At 48.8% G+C, this 24089-nt stretch overlaps 1 protein-coding gene across 2 annotated transcripts in view; it reads right to left on the bottom strand.

Moving 5' to 3' along the window:
• The window catches only part of VPS8 (VPS8 subunit of CORVET complex), a 216496-nt gene that overhangs the window by 179690 nt on the left and 12717 nt on the right, over positions 1-24089 (bottom strand). Inside the window, exons 8-12 of one of the 2 annotated variants that reach the window (XM_040439657.1) lie at positions 22078-22083; positions 19617-19741; positions 11187-11273; positions 10499-10566; positions 6423-6576 (exon numbers count right to left, since the gene is read on the bottom strand). In XM_040439657.1, the coding sequence (XP_040295591.1) occupies positions 6423-6576; positions 10499-10566; positions 11187-11273; positions 19617-19741; positions 22078-22083 (440 nt within the window). The remainder of the gene's footprint in view (positions 1-6422; positions 6577-10498; positions 10567-11186; positions 11274-19616; positions 19742-22077; positions 22084-24089) is intronic. The other variant, XM_040439658.1, reaches the window with a different exon arrangement.

The raw sequence follows: 24089 nt of genomic DNA, 5'->3' as shown, positions 1-24089 counted from the left end.
TGTGTTGGAAATGTAGATGGATACGACAGCCTGTGGTATTCATACTGCCGTATTAAAAAAGGAGTACAGAAAGAAAGCCTCCGTCATGCATTAGTAACACAGAAGTCAATTTACAGCTCGTGTATATGGGAACGGAGCCTGTGCAGCAGTGAAAGGAAGTGGTTAGTGGCCATATGCATGGAGATATACCCCACTAAAGGCAAGAGGATACATATACTGTATGGCTCTGTATGAAATTAGAAGCATACAAAAGGTACAGTAGAGGTGCAAAGTGTATTTAGAAGTGTGTATGAAACGGAGCTCTAATACAGCAGTGTACATCAGCCCTAGGCAAGCAAAACCGCTTAGAAAGTGAGCCAATGCTCTGCTGATAACCATGGGGTCTCGCTGCATGAAGGCAGAAGGACCCGGCTTCGCACGGGTATATTTCAGTGTCCTCCACAGAGCTCTGTTCCCTTAAAATGTTACCTCCACAACACCCCGCCCCTTTATTAGTGACCTCTATAGTACCCCATCTCCTTAACAGTGATTTCCACAACACCCCATCCCCTTAACTGTGACCTCCACAGCAGCCTGCCCCTAGAGTGGCCAGCGGTCTGGTTTTAGGCCGGACAGTCCGGCTTTCAGACTCCCTGTCCTCCGTCTGGCACAGGGCCTGGACGGACACAGGGATGTTCTTTTGAACAGCTCACTCTCAGACAGCAGCACTGTGCTGTCTGAGTGTGAGCTGCAGCTGACAGAAGTTGATTTTTACCTTCATTTTTTCAATCCCCCTCAGCTGCAGAGTGGGAGGGGGAGTAGCTTAGCGGGACCTGGGGGCGGGGTTTTTAAGTCCGTCTTTTGAGGGTGGCCTGCCCCTGAACTGTGACCTCCACAGCACTCCTCTCCCTTAACAGTGTCATCCACAGCGCCCTGCCCCTTCAAAGCTGACCTACAGCAGTGAAGAAAAATGGATGGGTTGTTATGGAAATCTGGTGTAAAACTGTGTGTATGTGGAGACTAAGGGCCTGCGAGCTTCTATTGGCTGATAAGGGTCATGTCACCAGGCCTTTAGTCTCCACATACACATTTTTACACCAGGTTTCCATAACAACCCAGCCATTTTTCTTCTCTGCTGTAGGTAACATTTAAAGGGGAAGGGCGCTGTGGATGACACTGCTAAGGGAGCGGAGTGCTGTGGAGGTCACAGTTAAGGGGGTGGGCTGCTGTGGAGGTCACAGCTAAGGGGACAGTCCGCTATGGAGGTCAGTGTTAAGGGGCAGATTGCTGTAGAAGCCACTGTTAAGGGGGCGGGGTGTTAGGGAACTCACTGTTAGGGCTCATGCAGACGACCGTATGTATTTTGCGGTACGCAAAAAACAGATCCGCAAAAAATACAGATGACGTCCCTGTGCATCCATATTTTACAGAACGGAACAGCTGGCCCCTAATAGAACAGTACTATCCTTGTCCGTAATATGGACAATAATAGGACATGTTTATTTTTTTTGCAGAACGGACATACAGAAACTCAATGCACACAGAGTAACTTCCGTTTTTTTTGCGGACCCATTGAAATGAATGGTTCCGCATATGGTTCGCAAAAAAAAATGGAACCGACGCGGAAAGAAAATACGTTTGTGTGCATGAGCCCTTAAGGAGATGGGGTACTGTGGAGGTCACTAATAAAGGTGCGGGCCTCTGTGGAGGTCACCGTTAAAGGGACATGCGCTGTGAAGGTCTTTGCTAAGGGTCGGGGTGCTGTAGGGGTCACTGTTAAGGGGCGGAGTGATGTAGAGGTCACATTTTAAGGGAACGGAGCTCTGTGGAGATCACTGTTAAAGGGGTCGGGTTATTGTGGAAATCACTGTTAAAGAGACAAGGTACTGTGGAGATCACAAATAAAGTGTCGGGCGCTGTGGAGGTCACTGTTAAAGGGGCGGGTGCTGTGGAGGTTACTGTTAGGGGGCGGGGGACTGTGGAGGTCACTATTAAAGGGGTAGCTGCTGTGGAGGGCACTGTTAAGGGGGCGGTTAATTGTGAAAACCACTGTTAAGGAGACGGGGTACTGTGGAGGTCACTAATAAAAGGGCGGCCACTGTGGAGGTCACTGTTAAAGGGGAGGACGCTGTGGATGTTACTGTTAAGAGGGCAGGCCGCTGTGGATGTTACTGTTAAGGGGGCAAGTCGCTGTGGAAGTCACTGTTAAGGGAGGAGGGGACTGTGGAGGCGACTATTAAAGGGACAGTGGGGGTACTGTGAGGTAACTGTAAAGAGAGCCAGTTTAATTTAGGTATTTCTGGTGACAGCAACCCTTTAAGGACTGTTAAGGGGTGGGGGGCTGTGGAGGTCACTGTTAAGGGTGCGGGGTAGTGTAGATGTCACTGTTATAAGGGATACTGTTGATATCTTTTAACAACACACACAAACATTAAATGAAATAGATGACATATACCCGTGCGAAGCCAGGTCCTTCTGCTATATATACAGTATATATATATATATATATATATATATATCGGAAAAATGACAATGACAGCTAGAAAATCCTATCTGTAGCAGCCAGTGTATTGTATATCTGACTGCTCTTTCCACCACCAGAACAGTCGCTCTGATCATACACTGAGGTCTTCCACGCTCTGGATCTTTCTGTGCTTCCCTGTAGACCACTTGCAATCTCATGTAGCTTCCCTCAGACAGGGCTGCACTTACCTATAGGCATTGAGGGAAGGTACACTTTATGTATAAATACACTAAACATGGTATAAAAGCAGACAAATATTATAAACCCTAGCCTGACTTAAATAGAACCTGCCATCACGCCCATCATATCTGTTTTAGTAAATAATTGTATGTCACATTAAATGACCATTCTGGAAAATCTTTTCTTATGACTCCATCTCTCTACTATTCCTGCTAGAATGAATTACCTACCGGGTGTTACCAGTTGTGGGTGTCTCCCAATCAGTGCAGGGACACCCCCGCCAACCTGTAACCCCCTGTTGGCAACTTCTAAAAAGAATAACAGAGGAATGGCACAACATAAGATGCTCCAGAATTGTTACTGCAAGAACAGACAAGCCAGGAGTGGTGACCGGTCATAAAGTAGTGACGGACATGCTGATTTCAGCGGCTTTTCTTCTATTTTAGTTTTGTACAACATCCAGGCCCTTCCTTGCAGCACGATACCAGCACTGTGAGGCAGGGGTCCCAAATACTCATGAGACGCATGCATGGACAGACAACACCCCTTCACGTGTGGCCTACTCGATGGGTAAAGCCTAAGTTGCCAAACACTCTGTGTCTACAAATCTTTAGATATGCAAATTCTGTAACTATACTGATCCCATATAAATGAAGTAAAAATGATTTAATTAGACCAGAAATGTTTCTACTAATACAGGATACGTGGTATGCCTATATTGGTCTTTATATGTTTTTACGATCCCTCTGGAAAGAAAATTTGAAAATTAAAGGGGTTCTCAAGGATTTAAAAATTCATATCAGATGGGTGAGGTTGCAGGATGTTGGATCACCTGTTCGGGAGTGGCTCCGGCGCTAGAAGTAGGAACCAGAACTACACCGCGAACAAGCTGAAGTGAACGGGGGACAGCACCGTCTATTACACAATGGATGGAGCTGTGGAGTTTCAGGACTGAGGCTACTCCCGAACAGCTGATCGAAATGGGGGCAGGGTCTCACATCCCTGCCAACCTGATATTGATGACCTGTCCTAGGGATAGGTCATCAATCATTAAATCCTGGAGAACCCATTTAAGATTTCATCCATCTTTTCCAAGACTTTAATACTGATGACCTATCCTCAAAATAGGTCATCAGCATCTGAACGGTGGGGGTCTGACACCTCTTGCCCTTATTTAACTATTAAAAAAACAAATATAGTGCATGACTTATGGTGGGTTTAGATGGGGCAAGGAGCAGCTGATTATCAGCAACTGGCTGCTCATTCAGGGGGGGTGAAATGCTGGATTGCTTCTGGGTAGCAGATCACTGTGTAGACTGCACGGTCAGCTGCCCAGAAACGCTAATTTACTCGTCTGCACAAACGACTGTTGCACCGTTAAACAGGCAGATTGTTGGGAATGAGCATTCACAGGAACGTTCGTCCATGGGCCATGTAAACCCGCTATTACTGGAAGCGGGAACTACAGATCAACATTTTGGGCAAGTGCGGACTGGCCATAGATCCTACAGGTAAATTTCACAGTGGGCCGGGAGCCCTCCTCACGGCCACCAGCCAGGTGCATAAAGATCAGATGCTCTCAACATTAATTAATGCTGGGAGCATCAGGTATTTATGCACCTGGCTGGCGGCTGTAGGTGTCCTTCTGAATTCTCACAGTTGAATACTGCAGCGGGGATGGCAGTATTTTGTGCTGCACTGTGGTATTTGTTTCTGCTGTAGAGGTATTTTGGTTTGCACTATGGTATGGCTGTCCTCACCTACTTCTCTTCACTACCTACATGTGTTGCCAGCGTTCTATCAATTTGGACCCACCTACAACATGGGGACACTTTTATTTTATTTTTTTCCAGTCCACTCTAACTTCCCAGTCCACCCGTGCTTTTGGGGCATGGTCCCAATCATGAGCGTAATCTGGGACTTTGCTGATGTACTTACCTGTTCGGGAGCGGCTCCAGAGCTAGAAGTAGGAACTAGAAGTACACAGCTCCATCCATTGCATAGCGGACAAGCTGAAGTGAAAGGGGGACAGCATTGTCTATTACAGAACGGATAGAGCTGTGGAGTTTCGGGACTGGAGCTACTCCCGAGCAGCTGATCGAAATGGGTTGTTTTAAAACAGCAGGCACCCGGGGCTAATGTCCTTGACCGGCGGTAATGCCGGCCATGGACTTTTAACCCTTCAGATACCTTTGTCAAATGTGACCACAGCATCTGGGAAAGTAAAAACTGGGAGCATGCGCTCCCAGCCGTGCTCCAGCTCCCCCCGGCGAGGATCGGGGGAGCCGGATGTAGTGTGCGGCAACCCCTGTACTCGGGAGTGGATAGGTCATCAATATCAGATCGGTGGAGGTTCGACACACGGCACCCCCTAAGGACAGGTGTTATCGCCAGCCACCGACAACAAAACTGAGAATGGGGCCAGAGGCAGAAGGAAGTTTCCGCTGTGCAGTGGATACTGCAGCTCAGCTCCCATAGCTGAAAATAGGTCATCAATATCTATAAACCGAACAAACCCTTTAATGCATAATATTTCAACTGTGCTGAGAAATAAGCTGATGCCCCAACATGCGTACTAAAGCTGCACAGTCTGGTGTCAATCTATAGTTGTCATCTGATCGTGAGGGATGTGTGATCAGCTATTACCACCAGATGAAAGGAACTGATAAGTTATTATTTCACAAACATAGATGCATAGAGGGTGCCAACAGGAAAGAAAAATAGTCTTAACCCCTTAGTGACCAGCCTGTTTTGGGCCTTACTGACCAAGCGTTTTTTCCTTTCTTTTTTTCATCGTCGCGTTCCAAGAGCTATAATAATTTTTTTTCCCCATCTATATAGCTTTATGAGGGCTTGTTTTTTGCGTGACAAGTTGTAGTTTTTAATGGCGCCATTTTATAATACACATAACTTTCTGATTAACTTTTATTAACTCTTTCTGGGAGGGAGATGGGAAAAACAGCAACTGCGTATAAATAACATAATATCTTTATTCTTTGGGTCAGTACGATTACAGTGATACCAAATACATATAGTTCTTTAACGTTTTACTACTTTTTTTGCAATAAACCCCCTTTTTCTTTTTAAAGAATTTTTTTTTTTAATTGCTATTTCCCAAGACCCATAACTTTTTTCTTTTTGCTTGATTTTTGGGGGACGACTTGTATTTTTCATTGGTATCATTTTGGAGTATAACAGACAGCTTTTTGATTGCTTTTAAAATGCAATGCACTATCCCTATAGTGAATTGCATTTTAATAGCAATGCTATTCTGACATTGACCAGCAGGCTGCGCCAAGGCTGGTCTGGGGCCTACATCAGACCCCATGCAGCCTTCACACACATCGGCACCCCACGATCACATTTGCGGAGTGCCGATGGGAGACAGATGGAGTCCGCTCCCTCTGTCAGCACTTTACATGCGGCGGGCGCCATTGTAAAGTGCTAAATAGCCTGGATTGGCACTCCTGCTGGTACGGGCTGTTAGAGCAGGGCCGCGGCTCTCATGTGACAGCCGTGTCGCCTCTCCCCACTGGACGGGTCCCGCCCAGCCTAAGGCCCCTTAGTGACCGCTGTAAAAAGGCGTATGGGTGGTCACTAAGGGGTTAATACTCCTAATGGTCAACTATCCAGAACGAACTGGGTGTAGAGACATTTACAGTATACCAACTTGCATGCGCTTATGTCAAGATTGACAGGCTGTAGTGTAGGATTGGTAGATGACAAAATAAAGTTGTACCTTAGTTAAAGACGCCATTGCCAGCAGCGAGTACTGAGTGATTGGATGATCCCGTAGCTCAGGCTTTGTGTGAAGGGGCTCAATGCAGCAGACTTCTCCCTTGGAACCACTGAACAGACATCTGGATTCACAGGTTCTCACTCCCATGACCCGCCTGCACCATAATGCAAAGTAATGTAAAATGAGCCACAGGAACATTATTATTCATCTCTATTCACACTATGCAGGGGCATGTCTATGTTTCTACAGGTCTCTGCCACAGTTATCAAAAGGGATTGGTGAAAGACAGGGGCGGATTGGCCATAGACCTTACAGGGAAATTTCCCGGTGGGCCAATGCCTAGGGGGCCACCTGAACCCTCCTCGCGGCCGGTCCCCGGAAGTTTTTGGGGATGTACTTTGTGCTGCTGGCAGTATCTTGTGATGGACTGTGGTATTTGGCTCTGTTGAGGTTGTATAATGTGCCACAATATGGTACTGCTGGCCCTGCCTTCCATCAACTTGGACCCAACTACAAAACGGGGCCACTTTTAGTATTTTTTCCAGGGCCACTTTAAATTCCCAGTCCGCCCCTGGTGAAAGAACATCACTCTACAGACTATAAATGGATCTGATTACTATTAATATGGTTGCTGTTTACCAAACAGTGGCGGAGATTTACTAATAGGGGGGAATTTATCAGGAGGAGAATCTCTGTGTTGGAGTACTTTGTGCCACATTTATAAATGTCACTTGTTGTTTGATAAATTTGGCTTGTCCTTAAAGGGACACTGACAGGCCCAATAAGCATATTTAGGTATATATATGACAGTACAGGTCTTCTAAAGTGTATTAAAAGCATATAAGTATCCCCCCTGTCCACCTTATAAATACAGTAAACTGAAGTTTTATAACCTGGTTGAATCGTCTTCAATCTGCCCAAGGGGCGGCGTTTCATCTCCACTTCTGCCCAGCCAGCCGCCCCCAACTGCCGTTTTGAAGCGCCGCCCAGCTCATCAATATTCACTTCGCTGGGCGGCTACTACTGTCCCCGACTTCACAAGATCCGGCGCATGCCCAATACAATCCTATGGGCATCGGCCTCCGTCTCATCTTCAGCGCATGTGCCCGGCACCTTCACTGGCCGGGATCACATCGCGCCTGCGTTCAGTCTGCATCTTAGAGGCCGCTACAGCCTCTGCGTAATGCGCATGCGCCGGGCACTGTTCAGAGCAGCGCTTCAGAGCGCTGCTCTCTTACACCTCAGAAGTGGTTAATACTAGTGCGGCGCTGAAGATGAGACGGAGGCCGATGCCCATAGGATTGTATTGGGCATGCGCCGGAACTTGTAAAGTCGGCGCTTCAAACGGCAGTTGGGGCGAGGCTGGCTGGGCGCAAGTGGAGATGAAACGCCGCCCCTTGGGCAGAATGAAGACGATTCAACCAGGTTATAAAACTTCAGTTTATTGTATTTATAAGGTGGACAGGGGGTACACTTATATGCTTTTAATAAACTTTAGAATACCTGTACTGTCATATACACTGCTCAAAAAAATAAAGGGAACACTTAAACAACACAATGTAACTCCAAGTCAATCACACTTCTGTGAAATCAAACTGTCCACTTAGGAAGCAACACTGAGTGACAATCAATTTCACATGCTGTTGTGCAAATGGGATAGACAACAGGTGGAAATTATAGGCAATTAGCAAGACACCCCCAATAAAGGAGTGGTTCTGCAGGTGGTGACCACAGAGTACTTCTCAGTTCCTATGCTTCCTGGCTGATGTTTTGGTCACTTTTGAATGCTGGCGGTGCTTTCACTCTAGTGGTAGCATGAGACGGAGTCTACAACCCACACAAGTGGCTCAGGTAGTGCAGCTTATCCAGGATGGCACATCAATGCGAGCTGTGGCAAGAAGGTTTGCTGTGTCTGTCAGCGTAGTGTCCAGAGCATGGAGGCGCTACCAGGAGACAGGCCAGTACATCGGGAGACGTGGAGGAGGCCGTAGGAGGGCAATAACCCAGCAGCAGGACCAATACCTCCGCCTTTGTGCAAGGAGGAACAGGAGGAGCACTGCCAGAGCCCTGCAAAATGACCTCTAGCAGGCCACAAATGTGCATGTGTCTGCTCAAACGGTCAGAAACAGACTCCATGAGGGTGGTATGAGGGCCCGACGTCCACAGGTGGGGGTTGTGCTTACAGCCCAACACCGTGCAGGACGTTTGGCATTTGCCAGAGAACATCAAGATTGGCAAATTCGCCACTGGCGCCCTGTGCTCTTCACAGATGAAAGCAGGTTCACACTGAGCACATGTGACAGACGTGACAGAGTCTGGAGACGCCGTGGAGAACGTTCTGCTGCCTGCAACATCCTCCAGCATGACCGGTTTGGCATTGGGTCAGTAATGGTGTGGGGTGGCATTTCTTTGGAGGGCCGCACAGCCCTCCATGTGCTCGCCAGAGGTAGCCTGACTGCCATTAGGTACCGAGATGAGATCCTCAGACTCCTTGTGAGACCATATGCTGGTGTGGTTGGCCCTGGGTTCCTCTTTATGCAAGACAATGCTAGACCTCATGTGGCTGGAGTGTGTCAGCAGTTCCTGCAAGACGAAGGCATTGATGCTATGGACTGGCCCGCCCGTTCCCCAGACCTGAATCCAATTGAGCACATCTGGGACATCACGTCTCGCTCTATCCACCAACGTCACGTTGCACCACAGACTGTCCAGGAGTTGGCAGATGCTTTAGTCCAGGTCTGGGAGGAGATCCCTCAGGAGACCGTCTGCCACCTCATCAGGAGCATGCACAGGCGTTGTAGGGAGGTCATACAGGCACGTGGAGGCCACACACACTACTGAGCCTCATTTTGACTTGTTTTAAGGACATTACATCAAAGTTGGATCAGCCTGTAGTGTGTTTTTCCACTTTAATTTTGAGGGTGACTCCAAATCCAGACCTCCATGGGTTAAAAAATTTGATTTCCATTTTTATTTTTTTTGTGTGATTTTGTTGTCAGCACATTCAACTATGTAAAGAACAAAGTATTTCAGAAGAATATTTAATTAATTCTGATCTAGGATGTGTTATTTTTGTGTTCCATTTTTTTGAGCAGTGTATATACCTAAATATGCTTATTGGGCCTGTCAGTGTCCCTTTAAACCTAACACTAGAAAAGCTACTCCAGTTTTCCTACTCCACCCTCCTCCTGGATTGAGACTCCGACTAGCAATGATAAATCTGGAGTGACACTCATTAACATAGCTAACCACACCTACTTTTCCACCCAGATTAGAAAACTGAAGTGAGGGTGGAAAAACACAAAAAGTCGCAAAATTTTGCGCGAGTGTAAAAAGTCGCAAATTGTTGCGCAAGCGAGTGCAAAAAAGTTGCACAAGCCCTATTTTGCGACTTATTGACCCCAGAATTCTGAAGTCAAAGTATGATAAATCAGGGCCATACTGTCTAAGATTTAGACGGTTTAAAAATACCAGACTCTTCAAAAAGTGTCTGATGCGGATGCTAGATGATAAAATCTGCCACATCCCCTTATTGGTTGGCTTACTTTGTGCCAGTATTTTGCATCAAAATTGTAGCTCAATTTTGATGCATATTGTCACATGTTAAAGGGGATGTCGGCATTTTTTTATATTGATGACCTATCCTCAGGATAGGTCATCAATATCAGATCAGTGGGAGTCCCACTCCCAGCAATCAGCTGTTGAAAGAGAAAGCTGCACTCGTACAAGCGCTGCCTTCTCTTCACTGTTTAGCTGCTCGCTGTCGCAACTGCCACAGTGAGCAATGTAATTACAAGTACTGTATGGCGTCCCATTCACTTCTTTGGGGCGGCTCTGTAGTATTCACTTGAAAAGGAAGGAGCCGTCCCATTGAAGTAAATGGGGCGCTGTTGTCATTACACCTCCTCATCGCTGCAGTTGTGACAGCGAGCAGGTAACAGTAAAGAGAAGGCAGCGCTTGTAGACACTGGCACATGGGCTGGCTTCATGACTGAATCTTGCAGCTTGATATCAACTAGAAAACCATTCAAGACTTTGGATATGCAAAGTAATTGGACAAGAAATAATGAACCTACTTGAATGTCAGCTCAAATACTGATCCTCCACTATCATTGCAAACAGCAAGAGTTGGGTCATCTGTAAACTGGAAACAGAGGGCATATAAGCATTGCAATACTGATTGTCACTTACTCCTCAATGCCATTTAAATATCTAGTCCCATCATATGATCCAAATATCTGTAGTGTTTCATCAGGGTTCACATGTGGTGTAAATGCTGCGGAATCGACACCATAATTACATCCCAATAACTGGCAGCAGATTAGAGACAAGCTTACTTATAACGGGTGGTACCTGGACTTCTGAATACAGTTTACTGAAGGCACCGACTGCTATGTGGGTACGCAGGTGTAGATACTGTAGCTCTGGTTTTGATGTATGTAGTAAAGTAATAAAGTCCATGGAAATAATTTTCAAACCACCTACTGTATGTAAGATCGGTGGTTTAAAAAGCAGTTTCCAAGAATCTGATGAACATTTCCATCAGGATGACCCCCATAGTGAGGAGCCCCACGGATGTCTAGGGATAGTTTTATGACAGCCGTGTGCTAGGAAGCAATGTCTTTAAACTTAAATGTCTTTTATCTTGTTCGTGATTTTGCCAATAATGATGGCAATCACTCCAATACACATAAATCATAGCATTCAGCCAGTGTAAGTGGTCGTCGAGCGTACTCATTTCAAGAAAACTGAAGATATATGTACCTTTATATGCAAGATGGCGGTTCCAGGAGGATGGGCATCAGTTATAGATCGCAGCAGTTTGCCGCCAGCTAAATCCCACATAGTAATCTGAGAAAACAAGATACTGATAAGTATCATTAGCAGAAAACAATATATATTATACAGTAGCCCATTGGAATTACATGCAAATGTTCTAACCTGGAACTGTAGATTACAAAACATTCAGAGGAATTTGTTAGAGTATATCTCAATTTAAAGGGGTTATCCAAACCTGTAAACGGCTCCCAACAATGCCCGGGCCCTCATACAGAGAACACTTACCCGATCCCTGACGCCTGTGTCCTCCTGGATCCCTCCATGGCTGTCGCTGCATCCCCCACCCCCACATGTTGTGATCTGCACAACGGGGAGATGCAGAAGCATGATCAGGAAGGAAATAAGCGTTGGGGACCGGGTAAGTATTCTCTTTATTAGGGGCCCGGGCATTGTAGGGGGGTTTACAGGTTTGGATAACCCCTTTAAAGGGTCGCTGAGTTTTCAGAAAACTTTTGACAAAAGTTTTAATCATTGGGGGGGTCTGAGAGCTGAGACCGCTAGAACGAGGAGCACTCACATATGGCACGCTCTCTTCTCGATGCAGGACAGGAAGCGAGACAAACTCAACAGAAAGTCTATGGGCCGTCTTGTTTCCTCTCCTGCAGTGAGGATATGCAAGCGCTTCTCTCTCCTCGTTCTAATGATCAGTGGCGGTCTCAGCATTCAGACCCCCACCAAGTTATCTCTCTAGGGCTGAGTTCACACTTCAGTTATTTCCATCAGTTATTGTGAGCCAAAACCAGACTCCGGTCAAAAACACAGAACAGGTGAATATCTTTGCATTATACCTTATCTCTGTGTAGGCTTCACTACTGGTCTTGGCTCACAACAACTGATGGAAATAACTGAAGCGTGAACTTGGTTGAGGACATATCCAAATTTTTCTAAAAACTCAGTGACCCTTTACCTGCAGGGGTAATTGACTACTTCCAGCAGTACTTTAAAGGGATTATGTCACCTCCTTTTACGATTTTAAGCTGGCACCATCGCTATGTTGACTAAAGTAGCTTATTTCCAGGACTCTTCTTTTTACTTTATTTCGTTTAGTAGTTTTGATGTAAAAGCGATTTTTATGTTATGCTAATTAGGGTCCAAGGTGCCCAGAGGGGCGTTTTTCTCACTCTCCGGTGCCCAGTGACGCCCCCCTGCAGTGCCCAAAAATGCCTTCCTGATAATCAAAACACCTCCCACAGCCCGGCAAACGGTTCCGCCCCCTCCCCACGTCATAATCTACCTTATAGATATGCCCCGTCCTCCTTCCTGTCTGCAGCCAGAAAAAGGAGACTTTTGTATTACTTACCAGTAAAGTCTCTTTCTCGCTCTTCCTTGGGGGACACAGGAAACCATGGGTATAGCTCTGCTCCCTAGGAGGCGTGACACTAAGTGAAAGCTGTAAGCCCCTCCTCCATCAGCTATACCCTTCAGCCTGGAGAAGAGACTGCCAGTTGCGTGTCCAAGTAGTGAAAGATAACCACCAACCGGAAAAAGAACTGTCGAGCCCCAACGGGGGCAACCAAGCCGGAACCACAACTGTAACCCAAATGAAGGGCGGGTGCTGTGTCCCCCAAGGAAGAGCGAGAAAGAGACTTTACTGGTAAGTAATACAAAAGTCTCCTTTTCTCGCCCATATTCCTTGGGGGACACAGGAAACCATGGGACGTTCCAGAGCAGTCCCAGAAGGGAGGGACCAGAACAAACTAGACCAACACCAGAGGCATCAATCAACTGCCGCCTGCAACACCAGACGGCCTAAAGCAGCGTCAGCCGACGCATAAGTATGCACCCTGTAGAACTTGGTGAAGGTGTGCAAGGAGGACCAAGTGGCCGCCTTGCAAATCTGCTCCGTAGAAGCCCGATTCCTCTGAGCCCAGGAAGCCCCGACCGCTCTAGTGGAGTGAGCGGTAACACCGAGGGGCGGAACCTTGCCCTTGGCGAGATAAGCCTCAGTAACAGCCATCTTGACAAAACGGGCGATAGCAACTTTGGATGCCGCCATCCCTCTGCGCGACCCCTCCGGAACCACAAAGAGCGAGTCAGTACGCCTGAAAGAGCTGGTTACCTCCAGGTAAACCTTGAGCGCCCTGACAACGTCCAGGCGATGAAGCTTCCTCTCCCGCGGGTGGGAAGGGGAAGGACACAAAGAGGGGAGAACGATGTCCTCGTTCAGATGAAAGGCGGAGACCACCTTAGGAAGGAAGGAAGGGACCGGACGAAGAACCACCTTGTCCTGGTGGAACACTAGGAAAGGTTCCAGATAGGAGAGTGCAGCCAATTCGGACACCCTCCGAAGAGAGGTGACGGCTACAAGGAAAATAACCTTGCAGGACAGAAGTCGCAAGGAAACCGTCCGCAGAGGCTCGAAAGGAGAAGCCTGGAGCGCTGAGAGAACCAGGTTCAGGTCCCAGGGCGGTACCGGAGGGCGGTACGGGGGAACCGCGTGAGCCACGCCCTGAAGGAAGGTCTTGACAGGACCAAGGGGGGCCAGTGGGCGCTGAAACAAAATGGACAGCGCAGACACCTGACCCTTCAAAGAACTAAGGCCCAGACCTTGGGCAAGTCCGCTCTGCAGGAAGGACAAAACGGTGGGGAGAGAAAAGCGGAGCGGAGGAATCCCCAGATCGGCACAGAACCCCAAATAGGTCCTCCAGGTCCTATAATAGATCCTAGAAGAGGACGGCTTACGGGCGCGGATCATGGTGCGGACGACGTCCGCAGAAAAACCCCTACGTGTCAGGACTGTGGTCTCAACAACCACGCCGTCAAACGTAGGGACCTTAAACGCGGGTGGAAGATTGGTCCCTGAGAGAGAAGATCTTCCCTGGCGGGCAGCGGCCAGGGCGCGTCTGCCAGGAGCAGCATGAGGTCGGCATACCAAGACCGGCGGGGCCAGTCCGGAGCGACCAGAATCACCGAGACGCCTTCCGCCGCGATCTTCCGAAGGACCTTGGGCAGGCGTGGGATGGGAGGGAATATGTATGGACGCGCGAAGCCTCGCCAAGGAAGAACGAGGGCGTCGGCTCCGCAGGCTCCCGGATCCCTGGCCCTGGACAGATAGGCGGGGACCTTGTGATTGAATTTGGAGGCCATGAGGTCCACGTCCGGTATGCCCCAACGAAGGCAAATGGCCTCGAACACCTCCGGGTGAAGAGACCACTCGCCGGGGTCGACGGTGGTGCGACTGAGGAAGTCCGCCGCCCAATTGTCCACCCCTGGAATAAAAATTGCAGATAGGGCCGGGACGTGGGCTTCCGCCCAACGGAGAATGCTGGTGACCTCCCGCATTGCTGCAGCGCTGCGAGTGCCCCCCTGGTGGTTTATGTACGCCACGGCCGTGGCGTTGTCCGATTGCACACGAACTGGATGACCCTTCAGCAGATGAGTCCAGTGTCGCAGAGACAGAAGGGCCGCTCTCAGCTCCAGGACATTGATCGAGAGTTTGGACTCCGATGGAGACCAAATGCCCTGGACGGATCGGGGAGGAAACACGCCTCCCCAGCCCAAGAGACTGGCATCGGTTGTAACCACCAACCAGTTGAGCGGCAGAAAGGACCTGCCCAGAAGAGGGGACTGCAACCACCAGCGGAGAGATGACCGCACCGGAGGCGATAGATGGAAGGGATGATCCAGAGACTCCGGCGATTTGTCCCAGGAGGAGAGGATCGCCTGTTGGAGAGGGCGGGAGTGAAACTGCGCAAATGGGATCGCCTCGAAGCAGGCAACCATCTGCCCCAAGACCCGCATGCAGAAGCGGAAGGACGGTCGACGGTGGAGAAGGAGACCCCCGAATCGCCCGACGGAGGATCAGTCGTTTTTCCGAGGGAAGACGTAATTCCGCCGCTCCCGTGTCTAAAAGCATTCCCAGGAAGACCAGTTGTCTGGAGGGAGGAAGGGAGGACTTGGGGAAGTTGATGACCCAACCGAATCTCGGCAGAGTCTCTAGAGTGAGATCCACGCTGGCAACCGCTTGAGAAAGGGACGGAGCCTTGATGAGGATATCGTCCAAGTACGGTAGCAGAAAAACACCCCTGGAACGGAGTAAGGCCAAAACCGGGGCCAGGACCTTGGTGAACACCCGGGGGGCTGTTGCCAGCCCAAAGGGAAGGGCGACAAACTGGAAGTGGAGGTCCCCCAGGAAGCGATGGTGACACCGGGCTACCGGAACATGGAGGTAGGCATCCTGTATATCGATGGAAGACATGAAATCTCCCTGCTCCAGGGAAGCCACCGCGGAACGGAGGGACTCCATCTGAAACCGTCGAAGGAGGAGAAAACGGTTGAGCTTTTTGAGGTCCAAAATGGGCCGCACCGAACCTCCCTTCTTGGGAACTACAAAGAGGTTCGAATAGAACCCTTGGAACCTTTCCTCTAGAGGAACGGGGGTAATCACCCCCCTGTCCAGTAAGGCTTGAACAGCCGCGGAGAATGCAGCCGCGCTTTTCGGGTCCCGCGGGGGGCGGGAGCGAAAGAACCGATCTGGAGGGAAGGACGCAAATTCGATTTTGTATCCGGAGGACACAATTTCGAGAGCCCAGGCGTCGGAGACGTGAGCCATCCAGATGTCCCTGAAAAGGAGGAGCCGGCCCCCCACCCGGGTGGGTGGGGGCGCGCCTTCAGGCAGAGGACTGCTTTGCTGCGGGTGTGCGGGCAGCCTGCGGCCTGCGCCAGGAGGGCTGCGCCCGAAAAAACGGCTTCCTACGCTTATCCTGGGGAGGGGCCGAAGCGGCAGCTGCGGGGGGAGCCCCAGAGGTCCTGCGGGAGGACCGAAAACGAGACGCACCAGGGCGTCCGCGGGGGGCGCCCCTGGCTTGGGGTTGAGGAAGATGGGTGCTTTTACCACCCGTGGCCTCCGAAATAAGCTCGTCTAGGCGGACCCCGAAAAGGCGGGAACCCGCAAAAGGTAGCCCCGCCAAGGAACGTTTGGAGGCAGCGTCCGCTTTCCAAACCTCCAGCCAGAGTTCCCTCCTGACGGAAACTGCCAGGGCGGAGGAGCGTGCTATAAGGGCTCCCGCATCAAGGGAGGCCTCACAAACAAAATTCCCGGCCCGAATAATAAGCTGGGCCAAGGAACGTAGGTCCTGGATGGGGACGTCCGAGTCCAACTCCTGTTCCAGCTGCACACCCCAAGCAGAGATTGCTTTACCTGCCCAGGCAGAGGCAAAAACCGGTCTGAGGGCAGAACCGGAGGCAGCAAAAATGCCCTTGGAAAGGGTCTACATGCGACGGTCCTCCGCTGACTGAAGAGAGGACCCGTCGGGAACAGGGATGGCCGTGTTCTTTGACAGACGGGCCACAGGGGGGTCCACCTTGGGTGGGGACGACCAGGTGGCCACGACATCGGCTGGAAAAGGATAGCAAATATCCAGCTTCTTGGGGTTGACAAAACGGGCGTCCGGGCGAGCCCAAGCCTTAGACACCACGGAGGAGAAATCAGAGTGGATTGGAAAGACTTTTGAGGCCTGCCTGGGTCTGATAAAGGAGACGCTAGCTGCGTCAGAGCTAGGGGGGTCATCTTGCACCTTAAAGGTGTCACGAATATCAGAGATGAGTTGACCCATCGCTGAGGCTAGCTTGGACGGCAGGGCCGAGTCCATTTCCAAATCCGAAGCCGCCAATTCACCTTCAGAGGGCGAATCCTTTGGAGAGGAGAGGCCCGTCTGAGTGCGCACGCGTGGCGGGGAGAGGGAGGCATCCGAGGAGGAGGCTCGCTCTACTCTAAGACGCTTCTGAGAGTGCCTAGCTCGGGAGGGGTCACTAAGAAAGGGTGAACCCGCTGCAGCGGCAGAAGCGGTGGACCCGGAGGGCGCGACAGTAAGAGTGGCGTCCTGCGGGGTAGGCGGCCTGTCTATTAGGCGGCCCACGACATGAGTGAGGCTTTCCACGGCCTGGGACAGGGATCTAGCCCAGTCAGGCGGGTCAGAGGAAGCAGGGAGCGACACAGCGGGCGACTGAGGCTGCGGTGGAGCTCGGCATGCAGGACAGTGCGGATCAGACTGCCCCCGGGGAAAGGGTTCCCTACAAGCAGTACAGGCATGGTACCAAGGCTTGGCGGCTGCATAAGGGTCTGACATGGTGGAAAAAATGTTGCACTTAAAGTGGGAGACCCCAGGGCAAAAGCGGAACGGGGATTACACCCAAGCAACAGTACTGGTGGCACGGAGGGGGTTAACAGTCCTACCAGACCCGGATGATGCAAGCGGCAGCAGCAAGGGGAGCAGACTGAAGGAGGCTGTGGAGGAGAGGCAGCAGGCACGGAGATGAATAGCTTCAGGATCGGACGGCAGAGAGGATTCCACGCAGCACTATGAGATGTGGAGCCCGACGAAAACGGAAGTAGCGGAGCGCATGTAGGAAGCTCCGCCCCCCCTGCCGCGCTGAAGGAGAAGCAGAGCCGCGCGCGCGTGGCAAAATGATTTTAACCCCCGAGGTGGATGAAGTGCCGGCCAAGATGAAATGGCGCCGTTCGCGCCAAGTAAGCGGCCCCCGCCACGCCTGGATGTGGCAGACGGCCTCCTGCCTACAGCCGTCCCCTGAAGGCAGAGTCCGTGCCCTGCCGCTAAATAAAGGACTTGCCCAGACAAAGTCCCCCCCAAATGATACCCGGTAAGGTTGCCGGTCCGATATGCCCGTGGGGGGGGGGGTGGATGTAGCAGCGGTGGGAGGAAGGAAGGGGAGGCTGGAGCAGCCACTCTCACCATACGCTGTCTTCGCCCTCAATCCATCCAGCAGGGTCGCCCCTTCAGCTACTGGCACCGCAGTGGCAGGAAGCCGGGGGAGGGACTTGGCGTGCGGGCGACCCTTGAGCTGGCGGGACGCAGGGGAGCGAGGCTGCCCTGGTCCACCTTGTCTTCTGTGGGGGAGGCGGCAGTGCGGAATTACCGGCACTGGCGCAACTCAACCCCGGGAGAAACAGAGGGGTCTAATGCGCCTCTGTTGTCCCTGTAAGTAGAAAAAAATCGAATTAAAACAACAAAAAACGCAAAAATAAAAATTATAGGAAAACAACCCTGCATAAGCAGGGGGTGTCTTGCCTCCTTGGACACTAAGCAAAAACTGGCAGTCTCTTCTCCAGGCTGAAGGGTATAGCTGATGGAGGAGGGGCTTACAGCTTTCACTTAGTGTCACGCCTCCTAGGGAGCAGAGCTATACCCATGGTTTCCTGTGTCCCCCAAGGAATATGGGCGAGAAACTCGCGCAGGCGCAGTACGGCCTGCGGCCTGCGAGATCATCAACGTCCTGAGGGCAACAGTGCTCAGGTCACATCACTGGGCTCGGCGCATGCCCAGTGAGACTTTTGAGGCTGTTGCCCTCAGGAGGTTGATGATTGCGCAGGCGCAGGCGGTACCGCGAGTTTTCTGGCCGCAGACAGGAAGGAGGACGGGGCATATCTATAAGGTAGATTATGACGTGCGGAGGGGGCGGAACCGTTTGCCGGGGCTGTGGGAGGTGTTTTGATTATCAGGAGGCGTTCTTGGGCCCTAATTAGCATAACATAAAAAGCGCTTTTACATCAAAACTACTAAACGAAATAAAGTAAAAAGAAGAGTCCTGGAAATAAGCTACTTTAGTCAACATAGCGATGGTGACAGCTTAAAATCGTAAAAGGAGGTGACAGAATCCCTTTAAAGATGAAAGGAGCATCAGTGTGTATGCTCAAAACCAGCTCCAGTTATACTGAGGGACACACAAACCCCATTCTCATGATCTTATGGTCCACCGACTGGTACAGCGATGACAGTGACTGGCTGCAGTGGTCATGTGCTGGTGGTCACAAGCTCATTATTCCAAGACAGAAAAAGAGACTAATAGGATCACAAGAACAGTGGGGGCTTTTTCCAAGTGATTAATACTAATGACACCCCTTTACACCTCTGTAAGTCTATATGCAGTCTATAGATTCAATATGCAGCAAAAGTACTGAAATCATTTTAACGGCATGAAAATGTACAAAAAGTCTACATGTCTAGAAAGGGACTGCATTGGGTTTTTCAATATGAAATATATTTGCATTTTTTAACACAGACGAATGACAGATCAGTTAGCACACATCATCAAAAGCATGCAGCATCAGATGGTACAACTTGTGGGATGGTCAAATCTTCTCTCCATTTTCCATGCCATAAACACCGCCAATGGTCACATTTGTTGACAAATCACATATACATATTTTTTAGCACACTGTATGTTGGTAACATACAGCATGTAGAGGGCAAACATAATATCACCAAAAGTGGGTCTAAACATTTAAAAAGTCCTCTAATTTATTAAGTTATAAAAACAAAAAAGGGGTATTGTACTGGAAAAATATGTATATCAATGTTCACAAGGAACTTGGAAATCAGAAATAATTAAATGTACCTGTCCTTTGGCAAAACCACAGAGAAGTCGGGAGCAGTCGTTATTGATACTCAGTGCTGAGACAGCGCCGTACTGCGCACCCACAGCCGTGCTGCCAAGACAGAGCCGCAGGGCCTGGTTTGTGTCTATGGAAAAAGAGGGTGTTTATTTCATGCAAAATAATTATCATCACACATTCACGTACCGGCGAATCCATCAATATACCGCCACACTCCCAAGTTCCCAAATCCCAATTTTAACAACAGCTTTGAAAATGAGAATGCATCAGGCATATACCTTACTGGTGCCCAAATATAAAGGAATCCTACAGGAATCTATAAAAATCGCTCAAGTGATATCTAAACTCTAAGGGCATCCGTCAGCAGGTTTGTACCTATGACACTGGCTGACCTGTTACATGTGCACTTGGCAGCTGAAGGCATCTGTGTTGGTCCCATGTTCACATGTGCCCGCATTGCTGAGAAAAATGATGTTTTAATACATGCAAATGAGCCATTTAGGAGCATTGGGGCGTTGCCGTTGCTCCTAGAGGCTCATTTGCATATATTGAAACCTCTTTCTCAGCAATATAAACATAGGACCAACACAGATACCTTCGGCTGCCAAGCGCACAGCCGCCCAGTTTCATAGATACAAAACTGCTGACAGATGCCCTCTAATATACACAACATTGATATTTTGTCTCCAGGACGAAGCAGCTTGTCTATCAATTCACTACTGAGGATCCCCTTTACCAAACTAGCTGACAATTATTAATTCTTATTACTATTAGCATTATTGATGATGTTACAGCTGATAAAAAGTATCCTTTTTGCCAGTAACTTGCACTGTTCAGACCCAAGGCCATTCAGGCGAAGAACGATCGCATGTATGTGATACATTTGAAAAACAAATGGCTAAATAATGAACAATCAATGAGTGATCTGAATAGGAACATGCATAAGGGGGACAAAAACAGCATCTGGCTCTGGAGCCCAACCCATATGGCTGCTCGAGGCAGATGAAAACGGGGAAAAATTGCCCCAGCGTGCTATAGGCTAGCATGCAGCCCTTTCCATAGCTCTAATTACCTTCACAGAAACTAATCATATATGTGACTGTCTGCAAATGCCAGAAATGGGCAGCTCCTGAAAAATGGCCAGCCAATGGACGCTAAATACACTGGGGCAGATTTAGCATTTAGGGTACAATTTGCTCCCAAAAAAGGTGATGTACATGCTCTGCACCACATGGAGTATATTATTTTAGAAACTTTTATTTTTTTTTACTTTTCCAACAAGGGGGTGTGGCTTGGCAGAAATGGCGTGTGCACTATCCTGGAAGGGTGTGGCTTAAAATGCACCAGTGTGTGCCAAAAATAAAGCAACGTTTTGTTGGGCGATTCTGGAACAAGGAAACCAATAGGCAGTGTAAACAGACTAAACAGTCTAATGGTGTGTTTTTGCATAGGGTTGGATGTAGGGCTGATGCAAAGTGTCCTAGGTGTTCGGAAGAGCCTGCGGACTTACTGCATATGCTTTGGACTTGCCCAGTTATTGCACGCTACTGGGAAGAGATATTAGACTTGATACACCAGCGTATGGAGTTAAGGGTGCAAAGTGACCCGAAAGTATGTATATTGGGATATGTCTCGGAGCTCGCAACTACTGAATTTGCTAAAATTGCTATAGGTAGACTGTTGTATGTTGCCAGGAAATTAGTGGCGCTACATTGGATTCAGAGTAACCCACCGGCATATGTTGATGGCAGAGAAGAGAGTTTTCACTAAGAGAGGATGCCCTCAAAAGTTCGATAAAATTTGGGGCGATTGGCTGGCGCATAGCCCGAAAGTTGTGTGATTTTTTAAGAAACTTGAATGAGCGACAACCAGGCATTCCAGTTAATTATATGTTTGGGTGGGTTAGGAGGGGGGGGGGGGGTTACAGGAGTTTTCTTACTTGCCTTTTGGAATAATATGTACACATGTAATAGAGATATTTTTATGTCTTTATGCTACCATGTAATTTTACGCTGTAGTGTAATTGTATGATCTGGAAACAGACAAAGTCATGTGAATATTGTTTTCATAACTTTACCTTACAAGTAACAATAAAAAAAGATTTGATTAAAAAAACAGTCTAATGGTGCACCAGATTTGTCACCTCGTTTCAGCCACTTTGATTAATCTGGCACATCCTTAGAAGTTTATACTGTCTAAATATTAGTCTGTGTTGGTAAATCTGCCCCATTGGAGTCTAGCGCCCCATCGGAGGCTTCCATAATGTAGAGGGTGGACCACTACTGTGCTAGACTACTTCCATTGCTACTTCATATCCTAACCAGTGTTGCCAACCGACTATTCACAGAAGTCTTGTGGGAAGAAGTAGTTGATTGTAAAGAAGCTAATCCACAAACATCAGACCAAATGTAACACACCAAGCATCACTCCCCACACGTACTGGCATGCAGAGGGTTATCATACCTTTGCCTTTTCAGTTCCATTAGAATAGGAGAATAGACAGAAAAAGATGTAATTAGAACCAAAAAGACGTCATTACTTCCCCAATAGCATGCTCTGTTCCATGCTATATTTCATACGGTCGGGCGGACTCAGAAAGTATAGGCCCCCATGCGTAAAAAGTATGTGAGCCCTTTAATATGTGACAGCTAGCTTGCTGAAAGATGCTCATCTCCACCTTAAGAAGTCCTTTAATGATGCACCAGTTTCTCTTATGGAATGTGATCCGCCAGTAATTATCCATCACACGAATCATCAATCGTGCAATCAAGGAGGCCACAGGAAGCCCTGTATTTGTTTTCTTGGTTGGGACCCTTTATCAACAGGACCTTTGTGCAGGTGCACATGTGGTATGTCTGCCCCTGCATGAGGTATCGGTTTAATTGTGACCCAATGATCAGTAAGAAAGAAAACGGCTACTCTCCAAGTCCAAGTTCCTCTCTTACTCATACTGGATCAGCATACACAACTGAAAACACACTACAGCCAATGAACTGTGAGTTTCACACAACTACACACATAAATGACCACCGTCCGTGCCAACTGGATGCTACCTCATGAAAGATTTTAAAAGAGTATTCTTCCATGCATTCCAAAGCCACAAAAATTTATTCTAAGGCAGGTATACCATGGTGGCCCAATGAAAAGTCCTGGGCTCAGACCCAACCAAGGGCAGCAGTATACACCCGTACAACCGTGTCCCTTCTGTGGCCATGTCATAAAATCCCAGTACGCAAAACAGATGCATTGGGGACGCCATTTCTGTGCAATGTTCGGACCTGAGCACTGCAGAAATGTATACATTCAGGGATGGAGGGCATAATTTTAAAAATATCTAAAGGGAAAGCCCCATTATTCTTCATGAATAAATAGGTTAGATACATATTTTTTAAAAAACGGTATTCTGGGTTCAGTGACGTGAACGGCGCTTGCGCAGTATTCATCTTCGCTGCTCTGAAAAAAGCAAAAAGATGTTGTTGTGCGCATACTAGGGATCGACCGATATAGATTTTTTAGGGCCAATACTGATAATCTGTGAACTTTCAGGCAAATAGACGATAATTTATACCGATATTCTGTGCATTTTCATTTTTGAAAAAACAAAAAATTCCTACACAAATCTGCTGAAAATGAACATTAACCATGTTAACGTGTAGCTTTTTTTTTTTTTAAATCTTTCTTTTTCATTTATACTTAATATTTTGGTGTCTGTGTTTTTTTTTTTACACTAACTTTTAGCCCCCTTAGGGGCTACAACCCTTGTCCTATTCACCCTGATAGAGCTTTGTTAGGGTGAATAGGACTTCACACTCTCCCTGCTGCCCTGTGCATAGTACACACAGCAGAAGGGAGCTATGAACTATGGCAGCCAGGGCTTCAGTAGCGTCCTGGCTGCCATGGTAACCGATCGGAGCCCCAGGATTACACTGCTGGGGCTCCGATTAGAAGCTGCCACTGCCACCAATGGGGAGGGGAGAGGGGACCCTGTGGCCACTGCCACCAATGATTTTAATACTGGGGGGCACACTGCGCCACCAATGATTTTAATACTTGGAGGGGGGGCACACTGCACCACCAATGAGGAGGGGAGAGGGGATCCTGTGGCCACTGCCACCTGTTGAATTTGAATGAATGAGTGAGTTAACATCATCGGTGGCGCAGTGGCCACAGCCCCTCCCCTCCTCTCTCCTTTTATTGGTGGCAGCAGCGGCACAGGGGGAGGGAGACACTGCTTCCTTCTCCCCTGTGCTGCTGAGGGAACACGGATCGCGCTGACAGCAGCACGATTCATGTTCCCGATTCGTTATCGGCATATCGGCAAAATAGATGCCAATACCGATAACTTTGAAAATCCTAAATATCGGCCGATAATATCGGTCAAACCGATAATCGGTCAATCCCTAGCGCATACACCGTTCCAGTGAGCGACTAAGCAGGTGCACAATCTCAGCGCTAGACCTAAAGTCTAGCGCTGT

Source organism: Bufo bufo, chromosome 7 (genome assembly GCF_905171765.1).
Source record: "Bufo bufo chromosome 7, aBufBuf1.1, whole genome shotgun sequence".
Lineage (NCBI taxonomy): Eukaryota > Metazoa > Chordata > Amphibia > Anura > Bufonidae > Bufo > Bufo bufo.
Note: the sequence above shows the minus strand (reverse complement) of the source record. Positions and strands in the feature narration are given on the sequence as shown.